Genomic DNA, 23,974 nt, shown 5'->3' with positions numbered 1-23,974 from the left:
GTTATAAAGCGATTACATTCTTTTAATTTTAATATCTTCATTAGATTATATTTGTTTGAATAGATTAATAATTCTTATTTATTAATTCATAAGTAACTTGTTTTCTTATAATATTAAACAAGAGTAAAGAAAGATCACATTGAATTATAATATCACAGGGTGTTCTGTTAATATCAAGAGGTTAGCACTTTCACATAGAAAAATTAAATCAGTCTCATATTCTGTGTATAAACATAATTCATGTCCTACCTAAATGCAGATAAAATCATATAGAATTATAAAATCATATAGTTCTCTGCAGCATGATTAATACAAAATTCAGTCCTTGGTATTTTGCGAGTTAAATACTTATAATCAATCATCTGTGGTGGGTTGGCTCTCTGCCCGGGGTCTGCTTCCTGCCTTGTGCCCTGTGTTGGCTGGGATTGGCTCCAGCAGACCCCCGCAACCCTGCAGTTAGGATATAGCAGGTTGGATAATGGATGGATAGATGGATACTTATAAACATTACAGTTAATAATGTTTTTTCTGTGTTCTCACAGCCAAGAAATGTCATTCAATTCACTGATGAACGAACAATAGGGTCTGTTCACTTTGTTAAAATAACTTAAAATAATCATGTCTGTTAATATTACTTTGCTTTTTGTAGTTACCTTGACATAATTCCCTTAGATGTCACATTAACAGAGTTGTATCAAGTTGAACAAACTGAGTTAAGTTGATTTAACTTAAACAATTTCATGTACATGACGATCCATAAACATCTGCCCTTTTTGTTGCATTGTACTCCAAGAAATCTTCACACCTTTGTGTACTGAAATACTTTTGTTATTCATTTTTTTCTGAATGTTGTGGGTTTTGTATGGTTATAGGAAATGATTTATGATAGTTGCCTCTTGATATTCAGATTTTTTTTTCCACCCTAAATCAGAAAAGCATCTTTTTCTTTGCCTACAATATATCAGAATTATTAATATTAACATTACACAGAAAGTGCATCCACCCAATATAAATAAATTAAGCCTCCTATATTGTTAGCAACTTGGTAGCAACTAGGTTTGTTTCAGTCAGGATTCATACTGAGCATAATTAAATTATTGATTAAACAATTTTATTATGTGCAACTAACATACATATTTTATGTCAATCTAACATGGTTTTTTAGTGTTCTACTATAAAAGGTTATGTAAAGCCTTAAAACGTGGATTTGGGATGCAGTAAATTTTAAATGAGTTGTGTAACATAACATTTTGAGGGAGTGCTGTGTTATTAGGGCTTCGGAATTCATTAATGAATTGGAAAAAAAAAAGTTAGTCGTTCCTTTGTCACTGTTTATTATTTTAATTTTTCTTTGAACAAATTATCCCGTTTACCTGAAACCACGTGTGTTGACATATCCGCTGACAGGGACTGGCAGTCCGCCTCACTTCTGCAGTCTATAAATATGAAGCACATCGCAAAACAAACAGTCAGCATCTGAAAATCCATCCATCCATCCATTTTCCAACCCGCTGAATCCGAACACAGGGTCACGGGGGTCTGCTGGAGCCAATCCCAGCCAACACAGGGCACAAGGCAGGAACCAATCCCGGGCAGGGTGCCAACATCTGAAAATAAGAATGGAAAATTTAATGGGCAAGTAAGAGAAACATTTTTGATTTTTTTTTTTATCTTCTGTAGTCTGTTTCACCGTTATAAAGATGACGGATTGAATTGAAAGGTCACTTATGATTTGTGTGTTATTTTTGAAGATATCATTTTCTGATGCAAATATTTTCTAGGCTAAATGAAAGTTCGCATTAAAATTGAAAACTAGTGCATGTAGTGTAGGAGCTGTTAAAAACATAAAAAATGACACTTTGTAATGCATTTTTGAGTGCTTAAGAATGTAACTCTTTCATTTTAAATAACCTGTTGTTGATTGACTCCGAGGGCCTCAGTTATGGGTGCCTGAAGGGGCTCGAGTCGTCTGTTAAAGCGCGTGGAGTAGCAGCGTGTGAACGGCACGTAGTCCTTCAGCAGCGCCTTATCACTTAAAGAGAGTCATTCTGTCTACTTACAGATAGCGGGGTTTCGTTTATTTACTGAAGCAACAAGTGAGCTTTAAGTGTGAGAAGTAGTTGAGACAAGCGGGCGCTTACTTACCGAGGCGCTGATAGCACCTTCTGTCCACTGGTAACGCGGTTGGTGTCATTCGTGATGTGGGTCGGCGATCGTGCAGATATTGAGCTTGGGAGGCCAAGCGGCCTTTTGCACTGTTTCGATTATTTCCGATGCCGCTTTGCGGGAGATGCTCTTGCCGCGAGTGTGCAATTGTGAGACAGAAGAGACTGTCAGGGTGAGGCGTGCACGCGCTCGCGAGTCCGCGCTGCTATTTAGAGACCGCGCTTGAGCAGGACACAGGTGACTAGAGAAAGCAGACAAGCACAAAAGGTGCTTTTTTTTTCCATTTCCTCTCCTCTGTTCTCTAGCAGGGGCTTCAGAGCCCTGCATACCCGCACAGTGAAGAACAATACTTCTTCCTATAACAGAACCACCACTGACTGATTGAACTTAGTCCCATACTGTACTAATACATGACCCAATTGGAACTCATGACCATTACATTGATTGCAATCAGGGCTGCTGCTGGCCAAATGGGTGCCCTAAGCAGAAATTTACTTTTGTGCCCCCCCCCCCCCCCCCCCAATATTAGTTAGGCAGCCGTAACAGAGGTGAGGGCGCGCGCGTCATCACGTGTGCTTAGCCTACTCTGCGTTCACCGTAAAATGCAATATATACGTTTATATTTTTGTTTATTTGTATATGTATATTATTAATATTAATTTATTATTATAATATATGAAAACGATTTTTTTTTGAGCAGCTGGGATGGTGCCCCCCTGGGAGTTGGTGCCCTACGCAGACTGCGTACTCTGCGTATAGGGAGCGGCGGTACTGATTGCAATTCTCACTTTGACTTAATTTATTATTTATCTGTTTATGCTTATATATTTACCTTTTACTCTGTGCATATTTGGAATTAATAATAGTAACTGTTTCTCATAGCTTAGTGTTATCTTTTAAAGCTGTGCTTCTTGTAGTTTAATGTCTGCTCTCCCATACATTTATCTAAGGCATCTATAGGTTTGCTTCAAACTATATTTCATTGTGTTGTACAGTGATAATAAAGATATGTTGCATCTTCCTCAGGTAGCCAAGGAAAAGCTAAAAATGTCCTCTTTGAGGTACACTCTACACTCCCTTTAAAGTATATGGATGTGGGATGGAGATGATATTGAATTAAAGGTTTCTGAATTGAGCATTATTTTTAGTAGCCCTATAGTATGAACAGACTGTTTTTGTCTGATTATATTATTATTATAGGAACGTGTGTTTCAAAGTAATATGTATATCCTTTTTATGAACTTGTACATTTTTGTGGCTTACTTTTTTTCTAAGCGTAATGTTTTTTTATTTGTTTTGTTTTGCACTAAGCTCTAGATCATTTTTAAAGTGTGCTCGGATGTTTCAAATTATTTATTATTGGAGCTCCGTGGTGATGTGTGATTTTAATAAATAGTCGCGTTCCCCCAGAGTACGCAGGCTCCGAGTGGGTACGGGTGCATGTGCCCACATGCCCGCACTGCTCCGAGGTTGTTGGGTTGCTTGACTGATTGAACGCTCACATCCAAATGCCAGCGGGTCATTCAAGTGCATCATTCACACCTCTGAGCATGCGGTAGAGGGAAGACAGGCAGCTGGGTAGAGAGCACCGTGGAAGTGCGAATGGCCGACGCTCGAAAGGAGCTGAAAAAGGGAGGCTCCAGTAGAGCATCTTGAGATAGCTTTAGTGACCCATTGTTCAGGGGGCTGTATGATTTGTGGCCTGGTTGGCCCTCCTAAAGGTGCAAAGCTCGGCGAGCTGCTCCGCTGGGAACCTATGACTGCAGCAGGGATCCTTAAAGGGTTGGTTGTGCCCAGGGGCGTAGCGTATTGGGGGCGGCGGGGGCGGCCCGCCCCGTTCGGTACTTTTAGGGGGCAGCAAAATTCTTTAGAATTACTGTATATTTTAGTCTTTTAAATTGAAATACCTAAATAAGGGGGCGGCGGAATTTTCCTCCGCCCCGGGCGGCTGACACCCACGCTACGCCACTGGCTGTGCCTGTTGGTGAACGTTTCCCTGTTAAGTGGCATGGTCGTCTAAGGTTTTGCTGAAAACACATTAAAGCAGAGATTTGCATTAAGCATTTAAGATCTGAGAGGTTATGTGAAAAGAAGCAAGATTGGGATTGTTTTGATTTGGCCCTGCCATATGCAAACAGCTGCAGAGGATACCTGTACAGCTCTTTTGAAACAGAAATCTGCCTCCATCCTTTTTTGTTAGGAAAGATGCCTTGTTATATATGAATAGAGTGCATAAGAAAGTTGTGGTCCTAAACTGCAGATGAATCCTTATGGCGGACTGATTAGTTGGTATCAGGGACAATGGACCAACTACAGCAGTGCCTTCATATATTTCCAGAGAATATTGTAGGCGAGCACATGACTTATCAGTTTTTTCTGTAAAATATCAGTAGTTACTGTATATGCATGCGGCTTCTGTCAAAATGTCAAAAAAATGATTGAGTTAAGCCCCACCCCTTTTGGATTGACATCATGAAGTTCCAACCCCTTCCTGTTTTCCCGGCCGGAAGTCTGACCTTCCTTGACCCCGCCCATCCTGTTTTTACCCCAGGAAAACTGTCAAGAGCAGACTTGATGGATGGGTGACCCCTCTTTCACCTGAGGACTAGTCCAGGCATGTTAAGGAAGAATCCTCGACATGTAGGGACCAGTCTCTAGCAGACCCTGCTGTCCACACCTCTTGGTGGTCGCAGGCCTTCTGACTCAGCTTCTAGTCCACAGTCCGTTAACCCTGATGACGGCCCTTCCGCTTCTCCCCGAGGAGAGACCGCCCACACACACACACACACACACCGGATGGTGGCCCCAAGCATTCTGACTCTGAGTCCAGACCCCGGGGCAGTCCTTGATCACTTCTCCCGAGGTGAGACACACACACGCATGTTTCAGACTGTCCGATCTGTCTGATAGCCATTCCTGTCTCTATTGCTTTGGGTAAGAAACCTATGGATCTATTATTTAAACATCTATCTAACCTTTTATCTAAGTCAAAATGATTTCTCCAGCTCACATACAGTCTCTACACTGAAAAAAGCATTTACTTCACACCGCCGGGTGCACAAAGCCCACAGAAATACATGCTGTCTGGCTCTGTGTCTCGGAGCAGACAGACGGCTGCGCGTGCACGCAGAGACCAGACAATCTGTATGAGCGCACAGTTTGATTTAGCCACAGGAAACTGACAGACCTCAAGGCTGTGAGTCACAGGGTCTGCGTTCTCAGCGCATGCGTGTCGGGAGCTAAACCCCCCACGAGATGTAAAAAGTTTTTTTTTAAAAGCCCTGCCAAGTTAGAGAGCCTTAAACACTCCTCGGCAAGGCATTTGGAAGCTCACAAGCACCTGATCTTTAAGCCCATATCAGATCGTTCGGGGCAGTGTGATATTAAAAGATTTAAAATGCTTACAAAGATGACTTTTAAAATATGGATGTAAACCCAAACAATACACAGATGTCCAGGGCCAACAGCTCTGACATCCTGAAGCTAAGGGGGGTGGGGGTTCAGCTCTTAGGCCTCCTCAATCCTTATGCTGACACAAAAGATGTTCACACATAATTACTTTAACATAAGGTTCAGTTTGAAATGAACTTAAAGTGAGGCCAGAGATTTGCTAAAATAAATCTACAAAAAAAAAAAAATATAGGACTTTTCAGTGTTCGGCCAAAGGTTTAAATGTAATTATTTGTTAGACTATTCTGCACAGAGCACTGACAGTCAATATAACAGTAAGACCTACTCATGATTAAGTGTTAAACAAGCATGTTTTAAAACGGAGGGATGAATCCTTAATATTAATATTTCCAAGCTGACTCTCCAGTGATTCCCTTTTAAACATATTTGATTACAGTGTGCAGGAATTATCAGCATGTTAATTACACACAGTGCTTGTGTAGGAGCGTGAGCGCGCTCGTGTGTGTATAAATTGTAGCATTTTATATTTCTATCTCTCTCTCTATGTATACGATGATTAATGTACAATGTTCATAGGACTGAAGCAAACAATATTAGTTTTTTTTCTCTTACCGAAACGGGCTTTACAATCAATTAAGTTTTGTCTCGGTGTCTGAAAATTCAAACAGGTTCTCTCCTCTGAGAATATTCAGGCCTGGTTTAAAAGAGCAGGCCGGGTGTGTAATAGCTCAGACATAAGACGTCAGTATTCTGAACTATGTACTCGTTCGAATCGGAACCCCGCTTGTGAAATGTGCACTCGTTCGAATTGGAATCCTGCGGTAACCGGTTATTTTTTGTACAGAGCCGCCTGTTTTTAAAAGTCTGATAACGAAACATTTATGCTTTATAAAAATTCTCATTTGGACAGCCAGCTGGAGACAGATTGACTGAACCCTGAACACGGACCCAAGGAATTTATATCGCGGTGAATGCCTAATAGACATAATGCAGTTGTGTTTCCATTCATTTCGATAAATGAAATATAATACAGACGAGTAGACCCAAAGTCCGGATGGTTTTAGACATATCAAATGTATTGTTGAATCCCTGGGTAAATGATTATTATAAGATTATTATAAGATGTACCGGTATTTATGAGATTATATCTTAATACACTGGGGGGTCTGAGATCAGGCTGTCTGTTTTTATTTAAGTCTTTAGATTTTAAAAAGTTTGCTTGCGAGTGCATTCATATTTATACTCATGATCCTATTAAACTAGTAATGAAAGGAATGGACGCGTTTAATAGGGGTCCGAGAAAACCCTCCTTTCTGATTTAAAAGGGTTTTTAACGGTAATTTTCTGTCGCAGTGTTTAAACGGTGCAACGAGCCTTCTTCAGCAGAGGGTTGAGTGCGTGTGTTACTGGTGCCTGTTTTAAGCTACTTTACCAGGCACAGAGTATCCAATATATTAACACGGTGCTAGGCAGGATTTCACTTTAAATCTGGTACCTCCTTTTTCCATCTTGTGCATTGTTCAGTAAACCTCATTTTGGTGGATCAGAACATTTTGCTTACACCCCAATCATTATTCTCTTTAGGTTTTTAACTGTTATACCTACAATTTGTAACTTTTAGCAGTCCTTTGAAAATGTTTCTGTGACAGTAACTCAATCATATGGTGTAAAAATCCAGACTACTCACTTTTAAAAGCTCTAAATTTACCAATTCAACCAATATGTCAGCTTTGGATCCATTTCACTAATGCAATTGGGGGCTTCCTCAGTTAAATGTTTGGTGCTCCTCAGATCAGCTTGTTGTTCTAATTACAAATTCTGTGTTGTATTAAATACTGTTGTTTAGTTTAGTTAACTACAAAGCCAGTATCAGAAACCAAACTGTAAATTTTATGCTCTACAAATTAAAACTAATACAGAATTTATTGACTAATACAGGACAAAAACAAAATACTTTAAATATTTTATTGACATATCACTTTAAATTTTTAACATTTATAACTTTGCAGCTGCAATATTACTGTGCATTTAAGCTACACAAAGGATGCTTCATGTAAGAGCAGTAGAATGGTGATGGAATCGAGATTTAGAGACTTATTTAAAAAACAAATAAATCCAATAAGACAACAGACCATTTAACAGTCCATCCCATTTAACTAAAACAGTGATCAAAGACTTTCTTTTCTCTTCAAAAGCAGGTGCCCAAACTGACAAAATTAACTGGAAGTGTCGCACAGAAATTTGTATTATATTTGCAGATAGTTTGTGTTTTAGAGATTGCACTCTAGCAGTGTAGTCATTTCCAAGGTACTCGAACACTTTCTGGACCACCACAAATGTGTATTTAAGGTTCTTGCGATAGTTCATGTTAAAATCATAAAGTGGGCCAAACAGGACTGTAAAGGCATTTGTAAAGTTTCCCAGGTTCTCCATAACCACCTTCTCTTCAAGGACAATTACAACATTTACTGCACAGCAATCTTGAAGGGACGCCATTCCTGACCAACTCTAAAATTCCCATCGTAATGTTCCTTGCAGAATTCTACAAAAGACATGAAATAAAATTAGACACTTCATAAAAATGACCATTGTCATGAGTATCACATAAACTGTAAGAAGATATCAAGGTCTGCGTATATTAATGCAAGTCAAACCCCCATAAAACATCAAACTGATGCACCACAAAATGTGGAAAGCAAGTTACCAGGATGTTTTTGAAATTGAGGCCAGCTCTTGTAGGTAGAAGGGAAGACTCAGAAGAACAGGGTCTCTCCTGTGCGCTGTTAAGTCTGTGGTCTGTGAAAGACAAGAAAAACAACACAACACAAGATAAGGTCAATGAATGGAGGAAAAGGCGATTGCTTAGCTTATGATACACAGATAATACTAAGCTGAAGCTAAAAAGAAAAATCTAGATTACTCTGAAGTTGATAAATTGGTAAAATTACTTTAGATACTGTCACACATGGGTCACAGATTTGCACTGAGACACAGGAGGTTGTAGAAAAAAAAGGAACTTTATTCAAAGCACTGCAAACAAACATTTGTCTCTTTTCAAAAGTTTAAAACGTGCTCCATGACAAGTCAGAGATGACAGCTCCACCAGGAGCAGAGAATGTCTGAGAGAGAGAGAAGGAGAAGCAAGCAATCAATTTAACAAACTGAAAGAAGCCCGTGCAGGCTTTTTAAGAAGGTGGAGCACCGCGCGAGAGGGATATTACGCGACAGAGCCGGCCAGAAAGGACAGGAGGAATGTGAAGGTAGTCTGGCCATGTTTCTTAGGGGTTTTTCCAGGGGCGTCTGTATTCTCTGGGGGTGCGATTAGCTCCGCAGCTCACACTACGTTATCTACCTGTATATCCTGTTTTTCTAGTAGATTCTCCATTACCTCTTGAGCTCTGTACATCATAAGCAAGCCCACAGTAGAATGGTCCAGTGATGTTAGGAGTAACTTCATGATCAGCGCAGGTTATGCATAGAAATTCTGCATAAACCTATGTGTAAGCAAGACAGCGAGTGAGGACTGAGTTAATAAACTGCAGAAACAAACCAAGGGTGTTTAAGACATTAAAGTGACATGTGGAATTTAATACTTACCAGTTCTTCAACAAAGCACCCTGGCCATAGTTGTTTAATTGTGTATAATATTGGCTAATCCTGCTGCATGGAAAATTTACAATAGCATTGACTTTTGTTGAGAACTAAACATCTAAAATAAAAACACGACCAAAACAAAAAGTTATGTATTTAGGAGATTTTCAAAACAGTAAATTTACATATAAAGACTCAAACTAAAAACATAATGGTGCTTACATTAATCTGATCACTGACAGAGAATGTTGTTATAAACTATAGTGAAAGTTCACCCTGGGCAGACATACCCAGTGTTAAATTCAAACTGGATAATGCATCCAACTGGAGTACTGCATAGATGTGTTACAATGTGCTGAGAATGTCATGCGTATTATTAATAACATTAATTGATTAGAAAGTTATTCTTAATAAAGCAAATGTAAATATTAATCAACTTCTATACAAAGTAATGTCAGATCTGTTAGCTATATAACAAAGTAAGGTAAACTCTGTACCAAATGATTATTAATACCCAAACTTTCACTAAAAGAATAACAAAATGCATAATCTTAACTATACTGTTTGTTAGTTGATTGATTGGTTTATTATATGGAGAGAAAAAATGAAATGGGAAAAGCTTCCAAGACATGCCTCAGTTGTCACACTGTGCAAGGATAACCACACAAATAATATGTAAAGTCAACCACCTAGTTTTAAAATTGTAATTACCACAACATAAGTATTATCAATACATAGGCAATTGCATTAATGCATGTGTGTATGTGTATTATACAAGTTATATATATATAATGTGTATGTGTGTGTGTGTATATGTATATATATGTATTTATTACTGTTGTATCATCTATTTGCAGTTGTGCTATCTAAAATACATGTTGTTTTCCGTGTCTTTTTGCTTTTTGATGTTGGTGGGCTTATGTGTTTTCATGTGCTCTTCACTTTGACTTTGCTGGTCATTTGCCTCATGCAGAAGTTGTGTTAAGCCATGTGAAGTGTGTTTTGGTGTAGGAGCTCTGCCACTACTTTGACATTCATGACGATACTTCGGGGGCAGATGAAATATTGGGTGCGTACTTAATATGCACTAACTACGTATTCCTTTGCTGTTTTTGAAAGCACGCTACCTGCCTCGCTTGTTCAAACTGAGGAATCAGAGGACATAGATCTGTATAAGTAGCAGGCGTAGGGTCACCACTTTTCCTCCAAGGTGCCAACAAAGCACGCGTGCAATCAGCAGGATACATAAAATGCTGGTTTCACGTAGAGATTCCCAGGAAAAACAGCATTTCACATCTGAACACACATCCTCCACAGTGACAGAATGAACCTCACGACAGAACTGGCGTGTTGTGCATTTACTGCTGATTTTACCGTAGATGCCAAAGTAACACAGGAAACCACTGCTGCGCTAGCGCACCTTTACAGTAATCCATCAAAGTCCTGTACCTGACACTAGAGAGTGATTAAAGACCTACACAATAGTTTCTCAAAAAAGCGGAAGTTTGGACAGGGGCTTGCAAAAAGCCAATGTCGGCTTACTCGAAAATGGCAAATGTGGCTGAAAGCAGACAATTGTATTGTAATCATAAAAGTGATGCACTTTTGCTGACCTGCAGAGCTGTGTTAAAAAGAGTAAGCAAATAATAACTTTACAGAAAACTAAACTGAAAACTAACTTACCTTGCTGACCAAGTTAATGTTCAAAGTATTGATTGTTAAAGTAACAGTGAACAAAGTATGGAATTTGCATTACTGAACAAAATTACACATAAGTGTACAACTTCACTTACCTGTTAATGTATGACCGTTTATTTAACGTTGCTTTTGACAGATTAATGCAAAGAAATTGCGCAGTTCGTCGTTTGGAAAAATCCAGAATGTTTGAATTTACTCCTCAATTTGCGCATGCTCAGTAGATGAAAAGTGCCAGGATTTTGCTCAGCCAACATGTATTTTTTTGTCAAACCTGAAACGCTGACTAAGTACAGAAACATTATTTCACTTAATAAAATATTTTAAGTTGAATGGCAATTATTGCATATTCATCTATTCAACATATTTTTCTGTTTTAAGACAACATTTTTTAACTCAGTTGTTGCACCAACATTTTTTTCTTCATAAGCACAAATTTTTCTTTCTTGGATTTTTTTACAGTGTAACGTTTTTTTTTCTTTTTTGAAAGGAGCCCCTAATACCAATTTGTTCTTTTTAAGTAATGATATAACATAGATGCATGTTTTATTATACCTACTTAACTTTTATCGACATTTATCTAACTCTATATTTATTTTTCTAGTATCAGAATGTAGTTTGAGTTAATTTGTTTTGGTTTCAATTGATGTATTTTTCATATTTTCGATTCTTGTTTTCTTTTTGTTACTTCGCACCCCCCCAGGGGGACAGCCCCATAGTTTGAGAACCACTGTGTAGGGGATGATTTGTAAAACACTCTGCTTCACTTCAAGTTAAATTAGATTTGCTCGGTTATTCAGCTGTCCATCGGTGTTCCATTTTTGTTATAAATAGTATTTAGTCTCTCTTTATTTACTAATCGTTTTATATATTGAATAGAAAACAGTTATCTTGTTCAGGTTTTAACTTAAAACAGCATTTTCATCATCAGGCTATGAACGCTTTGATACTCAGAGTGCTTTGTATAATACAAAGTGTTATAAATTCTGTTAATGCTTGGTAATAGCCTTCCATTTTACCGCAGTTATAAGCCCCTGAAAAATAAGAATGGCTGTAGTACGTTATATAAGCCTATACACTACAGGGCTGATTAGGCTTATTTTGGACATGTTAGGCAAATCAGGAAGGAAAATGTTTTAGTGAATAGTTACATAATATCTATTACCAGTAACGGCGTACTGCACGATAACGTGCAGTGAATACACTTGACTTGAGCATTCATAGTATTTCTCCTCTTTCTCTGGACGTGTGGCATTCGTTTGCTCAGAGGATGATGGGCTTGCTGCTTCCTGAGCAGCTCTTTTTTTTTTTCTCCACCCTAGCGTCCCACTGCTTCTCTTTTATCTTTTTGCGTTAAAACTGATTAAGTTAGTTATGTGTTGCAATTACTTAGTACGTTTTCTATAATCTGGCACTTAAATCTTCAATCTGCCTTCAAGAATGATTAGCGAAGGTGATAGGGAATGAGAACGGCGCCCATACGCATGCGCAGCACAGCCGCCCTGCTGCGCGGTGCCGAGAGTTGATTCAACAATAAAATTTTAAAAAGTAATTAAATCATCAACCGAAAGCAGATAGTAGCCATCACGTAGTATATGTGTACCAAATTTCAAGTCGATAGGTTTGCGAGCTACAGGTGATTTAAAATCCTGGACAGACAAACGAACAGCCACGTTAGCTTATTATAGAAGAAGATCTGTGTTAGCACAAGGATTAGAAGTTTACTAAAACTGTGAGGTTTATTCTGTCTTTTAGGTAGTCCAAGTTACATAGGACATCTAGCCTTGAAAACGGCTTTTCCCCCTCTGTTTGTGATAAAAACATCCTTTGTTTGAGGCGCATTCAGGGTGAAGGGGATGTAAGTTTGAACGGTGATTCCAAGAGTCAAGAAGTGATTGCATTCTTCTTGATTATGAGTCAAAGGCCTGGGGTTTGTGCAATGATCATGGTCAAGGGCAGAGTTAAGCTAGACATTATTATTATTCCAAAATGAAACATTGACTCGCCCATATCCACATCAAGCAAGTATCACAAATATAAGACAGTAAAAACTAAATTTACAAACACTAAGTCGCAGAGGAAATTAAAAAACATATTAAGAAAGGATCAACAAGGGATCACCCCAAACTCACAGCACACTGCAACTGAACCTACGTGTTTTGCAGTATATTATTAGCCCGTTCCTAGGAGTTGCAATGAGTTGGGCAAAACATTATTTAATATCTGAGAGTATGATAATTAATATTATACTGTTATTGTTAGGACCTTATCTGGCACTAAAAGTTGTTGGGTTTGTGTTCCTCAAGAGTCAGGAAGAACATGAAAAAATGGAGTTATAAAGGAGTTATTACAATTTGAAAAACTGCCAAAATGTATAAAAAACATTGATATGGGGACAAAACCAGCATGAATAGAAACCTTTTTGAAATAAATAATAAGCTTTTTTGACATGTACAGTCTGGAATAGTCTGAAGATGTCTTAAAGAGTTAATTTTTAAATAAAGCTTGCAAAAGGCATATTAAAACTAAATAAAAACACAGAAGTTCCATTTAATGATAACAATTAGTGTTAAGTATTATCAAGCACTGGGCTCTATTTTTAAGGTTTATTTAATTTAATTATAAGCAAAATGATTGGATGCTTTTTGCTTTGAAATTCACCATAGTTTGATACAGCTTTAAGAATGAGAATGCAAGACAAACCTATACACTTATTAACAAATGTTGCCGTTTCAATTAGGGATATCTTGGATCTCTGTTTTAGTTTAACCTTTTGACAAGAAACCCCTGGTCAGCGAAATATACCCCATATACTGAAAATGAACCGTGCCGACATGCTAACTAAATAGATATAAGATAAGATATTTTAGAATATGGACCTGGGCTCTAACCAGATGATTGTGTCAAGCTAAGGGGTCTCCACTTAATTGTCAGACTTTCTGTGGGTGCTATGGATCTTGTAATGGAGAATGCAAAAGATTCTACAATCTTTAAGGGGCATGTGTCCATAGTGTTAACCAATCATAGTACGTGATGTTCAAAAGTCAACTAGTGCTTTTCAGAAGAGATAGGACAAGTGTGGCGTGTGTGCTGTATTCTCTTTTCTGTATTAACTATTCACAATGACCAGACTCCCGAGACCTTAGGCTTTTTTTATGTAGAAGTACATTTCACAAACATGGAAAAGAGACAATACATCAAACCGCTCTTGACCCAAAACCGGACCAAGCAGGGGGGTGGGACCGACACCCCTCAAAATGCTCTTGACACAAAGAAGGGCCAATCAGGCGGGTGGGGTGGGACACTCTTTTCAAAGAGTCTTTGACCCCCAAGCGGATGCTAAAGTAACACAGGAAACCACTGCTGTGCTAGCGCACCTTTACAGTAATCCATCAAAGTCCTGTACCTGACACTAGAGAGTGATTAAAGACCTACACAATAGTTTCTCAAAAAAGCGGAAGTTTGGACAGGGGCTTGCACAAAGCCAATGTCGGCTTACTCGAAAATGGCAAATGTGGCTGAAAGCAGACAATTGTATTGTAATCATAAAAGTGATGAATTTTTGCTGACCTGCAGAGCTGTGTTAAAAAGAGTAAGCAAATATTAACTTTACAGAAAACTAAACTGAAAACTAACTTACCTTGCTGACCAAGTTAATGTTCAAAGTATTAATTGTTAAAGTAAAAGTGAACAAAGTATGGAATTTGCATTACTGAACAAAATTACACAAGTGTACAACTTCACTTACCTGTTAATGTATGACCGTTCATTTAATGTTGCTTTTGACAGATTAATGCAAAGAAATTGCACAGTTCGTCGTTTGGAAAAATCCAGAATGTTTGAATTTACTCCTCAATTTGCGCATGCCTCTGTTGTTGATCCTTTCTTAATATGTTTATTAATTTCATCTGCGACTTAGTGTTTGTAAATTTGGTTTTTACTGTCTTATATTTGTGATACTTGCTTGATGTGGATATGGGCGAGTCAAAAAAAAATATCTGTCCCTCTATCCTTTCTGGATCCATTTCTGATCTTTTACTGTCTGCACCTATTCCACCAACACTAGATAGTTTTGTTGACCACTATAACTCAGCCCTTCATTCAGCATTAGATAAAACAGCACCTTTAAAACATAAGGAGGTTTCCTTTAAACGTTCAGCTCCTTGGTATAACTCAGAATTGCGATCTATGAAAGCAGCTGGCCTGACGCCTTGACAGAATGTCACGTAAGACTGGCCTCACCGTGCACATCCAGGCTTTCTCTGACCACCAAAGAGCTTACAGAGAAGCACTAACTTCTGCCAAGAACACCCATTATGGCAGAATAATAGAAAGTGGCCATGATAACCCAAGGGTTTTGTTCTCTGTAGTTAATAAACTACTCGAACCCGCATCTGGTCCAACTACCTCTTCTACTGAAGTCTGTGAGGAATTCCTCCACTTTTTCCGTAACAAAATTAAAGATCTAAATAATTCAACTAACATAAATACATCATCTGTTTATATCTCTCCCTGTTTTCCCACTCCATCCAGCTCCTTCTCTAAGTTCTCACCAGTCACTTCTGCGTTTGTTAATAACCTGCTTTGTAAGATGAGGCCGACTACTTGTGAACTGGACCCCATCCCCACCACACTACTTAAATCCTGCCTTCATGCCATAATCCCGACTGTTACAACAATAATAAACTCATCCCTTGACACTGGCTCCATGCCACTCACTTTTAAAATTGCTTCTGTAACCCCAATGTTAAAAAAGTCTGGCCTTGATGCTGACAACCTTAACAATTTCCGGCCTATTTCCCACTTACCTTTCCTGTCAAAAGTTCTTGAGCGTGTTGTAGCTTCCCAACTCACCAATTACCTAACCTCTAATAATTTGATGGAACCCTTTCAGTGTGGTTTCAGGGCACGGCACAGCTGTGAAACTGCTCTGCTACGGGTAACCAATGATTTGCTTATGGCGGCAGACTCTGGACAAACCAGCATATTAATTCTGTTAGACCTCAGTGCAGCATTTGACACTCAGGTCAGACATGACATCCTACTGTCCAGAATGATGGAGAACATGCTGGGTTTCTCTGGCACTGCCCTCCAGTGGTTCAAGTCCTATCTGACTGATAGGCAAGAGTTTGTTAGTCTTAGCAAGAGCAGATCCAGCTCAGCGCCAGTCACACAAGGAGTCTCTCAGAGCTCTGTCCTCGGTCCTCTGCTTTTCTGTATTTATATGCTTCCCCTTGGCCATATTATCTGTAGTTATGGATTGGGTTATCATTTTTATGCAGATGATACTCAGCTCTACTTCAATGTTAAAAGTGAAACTTCATCAGAGCTCAGCTCACAACCTGCCTTAGTGAAATTAAAACCTGGATGGAGCAGAACTCTTTAAAATTAAATTGCAATAAAACTGAACTCCTGCAAATTGGGACTAAAATGCAACTTAATAAAATGAGCTCCTTCCCAGTCCATCTTGGCAGTGATCTCATCAGACCTGCCTCTACTGTAAAAAATCTTGGTGTCATTTTTGATTCCTAACTCACTTATTCCGCCCACATAAATCACATTAAGAAACTTTCTTACTTTCACCTCCGTAACATATCCCGTGTTCGCTCCTTCCTCTCCTTCTCTAATGCTGAGAAACTTGTCCATGCTTTTATCACATCCTGCATCGATTATTGTAATTCCCTACTGGCAGGTGCCCCTTCTAATCTTATATCACAGCTCCAGCTTATTCAAAACTCAGCTGCAAGAGTCCTTACTCGAGCCAGCAGCAGCGAGCACATCACACCCATCCTGCTCCGTCTTCACTGGCTCCCTGTGTCCTACAGAATCGAATATAAAATCCTACTAATAACCTACAAAGCTTTAAATAACCTCGCACCAAACTACATCAGTGACCTTCTCCATCACTATGTGCCTGCCCGCCCACTAAGGTCCTCTGATTCTGGTAATCTTGTTGTGCCCCTCACTAATCTACACTCCATGGGTGACAGCAGGGCCTTCAGCTGTATAGCGCCCAGACTCCGGAATGACCTACTGAAATTAATTAGATCAGCCGACTCCATGAATTCTTTTAAAAAACAACTCAAAACTCATCTGTTCAGGAAGGCTTTTAGCTCTACTTGACTTTATTACCTTTCTCTCAGTTTACTTCTCTGTCAAGATGCTCATGTAACCTGTGTGTGTGTGCGAGACCATCAATTATGTTGTCTGTTTTTTTCTCAGAATTTACTGTCTTAATCTTCTTTATTCATTTATCTGGTTTGTACAATGCTATATACTGTATATTCTGCCGTTCTTTATTTATTCTGTAAGTGCCTTGAGCATGGGAAAGGCGCTATATAAATAAAATGTATTATTATTATTATTATGAATGTTTCATTTTGGAATAATAATAATGTCTAGCTTAACTCTGCCCTTGACCATGATCATTGCACAAACCCCAGGCCTTGACTCGTAATCAAGAAGAATGCAACCACTTCTTGACTCTTGGAATCACAGTTCAAACTTACATCCCCTTCACCCTGAATGCGCCTCAAACAAAGGATGGTTTTTTCACAAACAGAGGGGGAAAAGCCGTTTTCAAGGCTAGATGTCCTATGTAACTTGGACTACCTAAAAACGACAGAATAAACCTCACAGTTTTAGTAAACTTCTAATCCTTGTGCTAACACAGATCTTCTTCTATAATAAGCTAACGTGGCTGTTCGTTTGTCTGTTCAGGATTTTAAATCACGTGTAGCACGCAAACCTATCGACTTGAAATTTGTTACACATATACTACGTGACGGCTACTATCTGCTTTCAGTTGATGATTTAATTACTTTTTATTTTATTGTTGAATCAACTCTCGGCACCGCGCAGCAGGCCGGCTGTGCTGCGCATGCGTATGGGCGCCGTTCTCATTCCCTACCACCTTCGCTAATCATTCTTGAGGCAGATTGAAGATTTAAGTGCCAGATTATAGAAAACATACTAAGTAATTTCAACACAAAACTAACTTAATCAGTTTTAACGTGAAAAGATAACAGAAGCAGCGGCCCGCTAGGGTGGAGAAAAAAAGAGCTGCTCAGGAAGCAGCAAGCCCATCATCCTCTGAGCAAACGAATGCCACACGTCCAGAGAAAGAGGAGGAATACTATGAATGCTCAAGTCAAGTGTATTCACTGCACGTTATCGTGCAGTACGCCGTTACTGGTAATAGATATTATGTAACTATTCACTAAAACATTTTCCTTCCTGATTTGCCTAACATGTCCAAAGTAAGCCTAATCAGCCCTGTAGTGTATAGGCTTATATAACGTACTGTAACCATTCTTATTTTTCAGGGGCTTATAACTGCGGTAAAATGGAAGGCTATTACCAAGCATTAACAGAATTTATAACACTTTGTATTATACAAAGCACTCTGAGTACCAAAGAGTTCATAGCCTGATGATGAAAATGCTGTTTTAAGTTAAAACCTGAACAAGATAACTGTTTTCTATTCAACATATAAAACGATTAGTAAATAAAGAGAGACTAAATACAATTTATAACAAAAATGTAACACCGATGGACAGCTGAATAACCGAGCAAATCTACTTTAACTTGAAGTGAAGCAGAGTGTTTTACAAATCATCCCCTACACAGTGATTCTCAAACTGTGGGGCTGTCCCCCTAGGTGAGGCGCAACGTAACAAAAAGAAAACAAGAATCGAAAATATGAAAATACATCTATTGAAACCAAAACAAATTAACTCAAACTACATTCTGATACTAGAAAAATAAATACAGAGTTAGATAAATGTCGATAAAAGTTAAGTAGGTATAATAAAACATGCATCTATGTTATATCATTAATTAAAAAGAACAAATTGGTATTAGGGGCTCCTTTCAAAAAAAAAAAAAAACGTTACACTGTAAAAAAATCCAAGAAAAGAAAATTTGTGCTTATGAAGAAAAAAATGTTGGTGCAACAACTGAGTTAAAAAATGTTGTCCTAAAACAGAAAAATGTGTTGAACAGATGAATATGCAATAATTGCCATTCAACTTAAAATATTTTATTAAGTGAAATAATGTTTCTGTACTTAGTCAGCTTTTCAGGTTTGACAAAAAAAATAGTAGCTTAAAACAGACACCAGTAACACACGCACTCAACCCTCTGCTGAAGAAGGCTCGTTGCACCGTTTAAACACTCTGCGATAGAAAATTACCGTTAAAAACCCTTTTAAATCAGAAAGGAGGGTTTTCTCAGACCCCTATTAAACGCGTCCATTCCTTTCATTACTAGTTTAATAGGATTGCGGGTATAAATGTGAATGCACTCGCAAGCAAACTTTTTAAAATCTAAAGATTTAAATAAAAACAGACAGCCTGATCTCAGAGCCCCCGTGTATTAAGATATACAGTGCATCCAGAAAGTATTCACAGCGCATCACTTTCTCCACATTTTGTTATGTTACAGCCTTATTCCAAAATGGATTAAATTCATTTTTTTCCTCAGAATTCTACACACAACACCCCATAATGACAACGTGAAAAAAGTTTACTTGAGGTTTTTGCAAATTTATTAAAAATAAAAAAACTGAGAAATCCCATGTCCATAAGTATTCACAGCCTTTGCTCAATACTTTGTCGATGGACCTTTGGCAGCAATTACAGCCTCAAGTCTTTTTGAATATGATGCCACAAGCTTGGCACACCTATCCTTGGCCAGTTTGGCCCATTCCTCTTTGCAGCACATCTCAAGCTCCATCAGGTTGGATGGGAAGCGTCGGTGCACAGCCATTTTAAGATCTCTCCAGAGATGTTCAATCAGATTCAAGTGTGGGCTCTGGCTGGGCCACTCAAGGACATTCACAGAGTTGTCCTGAAGCCACTCCTTTGATATCTTGGTTGTGTGCTTAGGGTCGTTGTCCTGCTGAAAGATGAACCGTCGCCACAGTCTGAGGTCAAGAGCGCTCTGGAGCAGGTTTTCATCCAGGATGTCTCTGTACATTGCTGCAGTCATCTTTCCCTTTATCCTGACTAGTCTCCCAGTTCCCCACAGCATGATGCTGCCACCACCATGCTTCACTGTAGGGATGGTATTGGCCTGGTGATGAGCGGTGCCTGGTTTCCTCCAAACGTGACGCCTGGCATTCACACCAAAGAGTTCAATTTTTTTCTCATCAGACCAGAGAATTTTCTTTCTCATGGTCTGAGAGTCCTTCAGGTGCCTTTTGGCAAACTCCAGGCGGTCTGCCATGTGCCTTTTACTAAGGAGTGGCTTCCGTCTGGCCACTCTACCATACAGGCCTGATTGGTGGATTGCTGCAGAGATGGTTGTCCTTCTGGAAGTTTCTCCTCTCTGCACAGAGAACCTCTGGAGCTCTGACAGAGTGACCATCAGGTTCTTGGTCACCTCCCTGACTAAGGCCCTTCTCCCCCGATCACTCAGTTTAGATGGCCGGCCAGCTGTAGGAAGAGTCCTGATGGTTTTGAACTTCTTCCACTTACGGATGATGGAGGCCACTGTGCTCATTGGGACCTTCAAAGCAGCAGAAATTTTTCTGTAACCTTCCCCAGATTTGTGCCTCGAGACAATCCTGTCTCGGTGGTCTACAGACAATTCCTTTGACTTCATGTTTGGTTTGTGCTCTGACATGAACTGTCAACTGTGGGACCTTATATTGACAGGTGTGTGCCTTTCCAAATCATGTCCAGTCAACTGAATTTACCACAGGTGGACTTCAATGAAGCTGCAGAAACATCTCAAGGATGATCAGGGGAAACATGGTGCACCTGAGCTCAATTTGGAGCTTCATGGAAAAGGCTGTGAATACTTATGTACATGTGCTTTCTCAATTTTTTTATTTTTAATAAATTTGCAAAAACCTCAAGTAAACTTTTTTCACGTTGTCATTATGGGGTGTTGTGTGTAGAATTCTGAGGAAAAAAATGAATTTAATCCATTTTGGAATAAGGCTGTAACATAACAAAATGTGGAAAAAGTGATGCGCTGTGAATACTTTCCGGATGCACTATAATCTCATAAATACTGGTACATCTTATAATAATCTTATAATAATCATTTACCCAGTGATTCAACAATACATTTGATACGTCTAAAACCATCCGGACTTTGGGTCTACTCGTCTGTATTATATTTCATTTATCGAAATGAATGGAAACACAACTGCATTATGTCTATTAGGCATTCACCGTGATATAAATTCCTTGGGTCCGTGTTCAGGGTTCAGTCAATCTGTCTCCAGCTGGCTGTCCAAATGAGAATTTTTATAAAGCATAAATGTTTCGTTTTCAGACTTTTAAAAACAGGCGGCTCCATACAAAAAATAACCGGTTACCGCAGGATTCCAATTCGAACGAGTACACATCTCACAAGCGGGGTTCCGATTCGAACGAGTACATAGTTCAGAATACTGAGCTATTACACACCCGGCCTGCTCTTTTAAACCAGGCCTGAATATTCTCAGAGGAGAGAACCTGTTTGAATTTTCAGACGCTGAGACAAAACTTAATTGATTGTAAAGCCCGTTTTGGTAAGAGAAAAAAAACTAATATTGTTTGCTTCAGTCCTATGAACATTGTACATTAATCATCGTATACATAGAGAGAGAGATAGAAATATAAAATGCTACAATTTATACACACACGAGCGCGCTCACGCTCCTACACAAGCACTGTGTGTAATTAACATGCTGATAATTCCTGCACACTGTAAATAAATATGTTTAAAAGGGAATTACCGGAGAGTCAACTTGGAAATATTAATATTAAGGATTCATCCCTTTGTTTTAAAACATGCTCGTTTAACACTTATAATAATCATGAGTAGGTCTTACCGTTATATTGACTGTCAGTGCTCTGTGCAGAATAGTCTGTAACAAATAATTACATTTAAACCTTTGGCCGGACACTGAAAAGTCCTATATTTTTTGTTATTCGTAGATTTATTTTAGCAAATGTCTGGCCTCACTTTAAGTTCATTTCAAACTGAACCTTATGTTAAAGTAATTATGTGTGAACATCTTTTGTGTCAGCATAAGGATTGAGGAGGCCTAAGAGCTGAACCCCCACCACCCTTAGCTTCAGGATGTCAGAGCTGTTGGCCCTGGACATCTGTGTATTGTTCGGGTTTACATCCGTATTTTAAAAGTCATCTTTGTAAGCATTTTAAATCTTTTAATATCACACTGCCCTGAACAATCTGATACGGGCTTAAAGATCAGGCACTCGTGAGCTTCCAAAGGCCTTGCTGAGGAGTGTTTAAGGCTCTCTAACTTGGCAGGGCTTTTTAAAAAAAAACTTTTTACATCTCGTGGGGGGTTTAGCTCCCGACAACGCATGCGCTGAGAACGCAGACCCTGTGACTCACAGCCTTGAGGTCTGTCAGTTTCCTGTGGCTAAATCAAACTGTGCGCTCATACAGATTGTCTGGTCTCTGCGTGCACGCGCAGCCGTCTGTCTGCTCCGAGACACAGAGCCAGACAGCATGTATTTCTGTGGGCTTTGTGCACCCGGCGGTGTGAAGTAAATGCTTTTTTTCAGCGTAGAGACTGTCTGTGAGCTGGAGAAATCATTTTGACTTAGATAAAAGGTTAGATAGATGTTTAAATAATAGATCCAGAGGTTTCTTACCCAAAGCAATAGAGACAGGAATGGCTATCAGACAGATCGGACAGTCTGAAACATGCATGTGGGTGTCTCACCTCGGGAGAAGTGATCAAGGACTGCCCCGGGGTCTGGACTCAGAGTCAGAATGCTTGGGGCCACCATCCGGTGTGTGTGTGTGTGGGCGGTCTCTCCTCGGGGAGAAGCGGAAGGGCCGTCTGTTGGATAACATGATGTTTGTAATGGTAACTGCATGCGCGCATGGCAAGTGAGCGCATATGTTTTTTGCGCATGTGTGAGAATAGCGTGCATCTTCGGTTGTTGTGTTTTTCGAGACTTAAATAAAGAGCATTCTAGCAAGTGAGAAGCGGTGTGCTTTGTAGACACAACACCGTCATCAAGATTAACTGACTGTGGACTAGAAGCTGAGTCAGAAGGCCTGTGACCACCAAGAGGTGTGGACAGCAGGGTCTGCTAGAGACTGGTCCCTACATGTCGAGGATTCTTCCTTAGCAATCCTGGACTAGTCCTCAGGTGAAAGAGGAGTCACCCATCCATCAAGTCTGCTCTTGACAGTTTTCCAGGGGTAAAAACAGGATGGGAGGGTTCAAGGAAGGGACTGACATCCGCCAAACAGATCTTGGCCATTTTCTGGGGTAAAAACAGGATGGGTGGGGTCAAGGAAGGTCAGACTTCTGGCTGGGAAAACAGGAAGTGGGCGGGACTTCATGATGTCAATCCAAAAGGGGCGGGGCTTAACTCATCAATCATTTTTTGACATTTTGACAGAAGCCGCATGCATATAACTACTAATATCATTCAACAGTATGGTGTGTTGGCTTCTCGGGACATTGCAAGCTCTGGTAACTGAGTGGCTTACTGATGATGGACGTATTCCTAGTGAACCTCATAATATTGTAGTGAACTCCCCATAGCAGGATCAAAAGGAAGACGCAGCAGGACAAAGAATTGATTGCAGGGGACAAGTCCTGCTGCAGACCTCCACAGCTCCGCAGGACCTCGAAGTGGATTGCAGGATTTTGTCACCTGGTTTACTTGACTTGAGTCAGATAATTCACCCCAACCCTAATCTTAGCCACAGTGTAACCAGGCGTATCACTGATGTATAATGATACTATTGTTGGCATGGAGCTGGACAGTTTGACATCCGTGGCAGAGCGACGGGCGCTGAGCAGGCTCCTGTCAGTTATGGAGAATCCACTGCATCCACTGAACAGGATCATCTCCAGACAGAGAAGCAGCTTCAGCGACAGACTGCTGTCACCATCCTGCTCCACTGACAGACTGAGGAGATCGTTCCTCCATCACACTATGAGACTCTTCAGTACCACCGGGGGGGGTAAACGTTAACATTATACAAAGTTATTGTCTGTTTTTACCTGCATTTTTTATTACTCTCTTTAATTTAATATTATTTTTTGTATCCGTATGCTGCTACTGGAGAATGTGAATTTAATAAAGTGTCTGTCTGTCTGTAACAACAATACACAAAT

The 23,974-nt window shown here is 39.6% G+C and overlaps 1 protein-coding gene across 1 annotated transcript in view; it reads left to right on the top strand.

Moving 5' to 3' along the window:
- Positions 1 to 1,593: 1,593 nt before the first annotated feature.
- Positions 1,594 to 23,974, top strand: part of LOC114644950 (uncharacterized) — a 217,642-nt gene continuing 195,261 nt past the window's right edge. The window contains exon 1 of the mRNA XM_051926717.1: positions 1,594 to 1,639. Within this exon, the coding sequence (XP_051782677.1) occupies positions 1,620 to 1,639 (20 nt within the window). The 5' untranslated portion in view covers positions 1,594 to 1,619. The remainder of the gene's footprint in view (positions 1,640 to 23,974) is intronic.

This window comes from Erpetoichthys calabaricus, chromosome 4, assembly GCF_900747795.2.
Source record: "Erpetoichthys calabaricus chromosome 4, fErpCal1.3, whole genome shotgun sequence".
NCBI classification, from domain to species: domain Eukaryota; kingdom Metazoa; phylum Chordata; class Cladistia; order Polypteriformes; family Polypteridae; genus Erpetoichthys; species Erpetoichthys calabaricus.
This window is presented reverse-complemented; position numbering and strand designations above follow the sequence as displayed.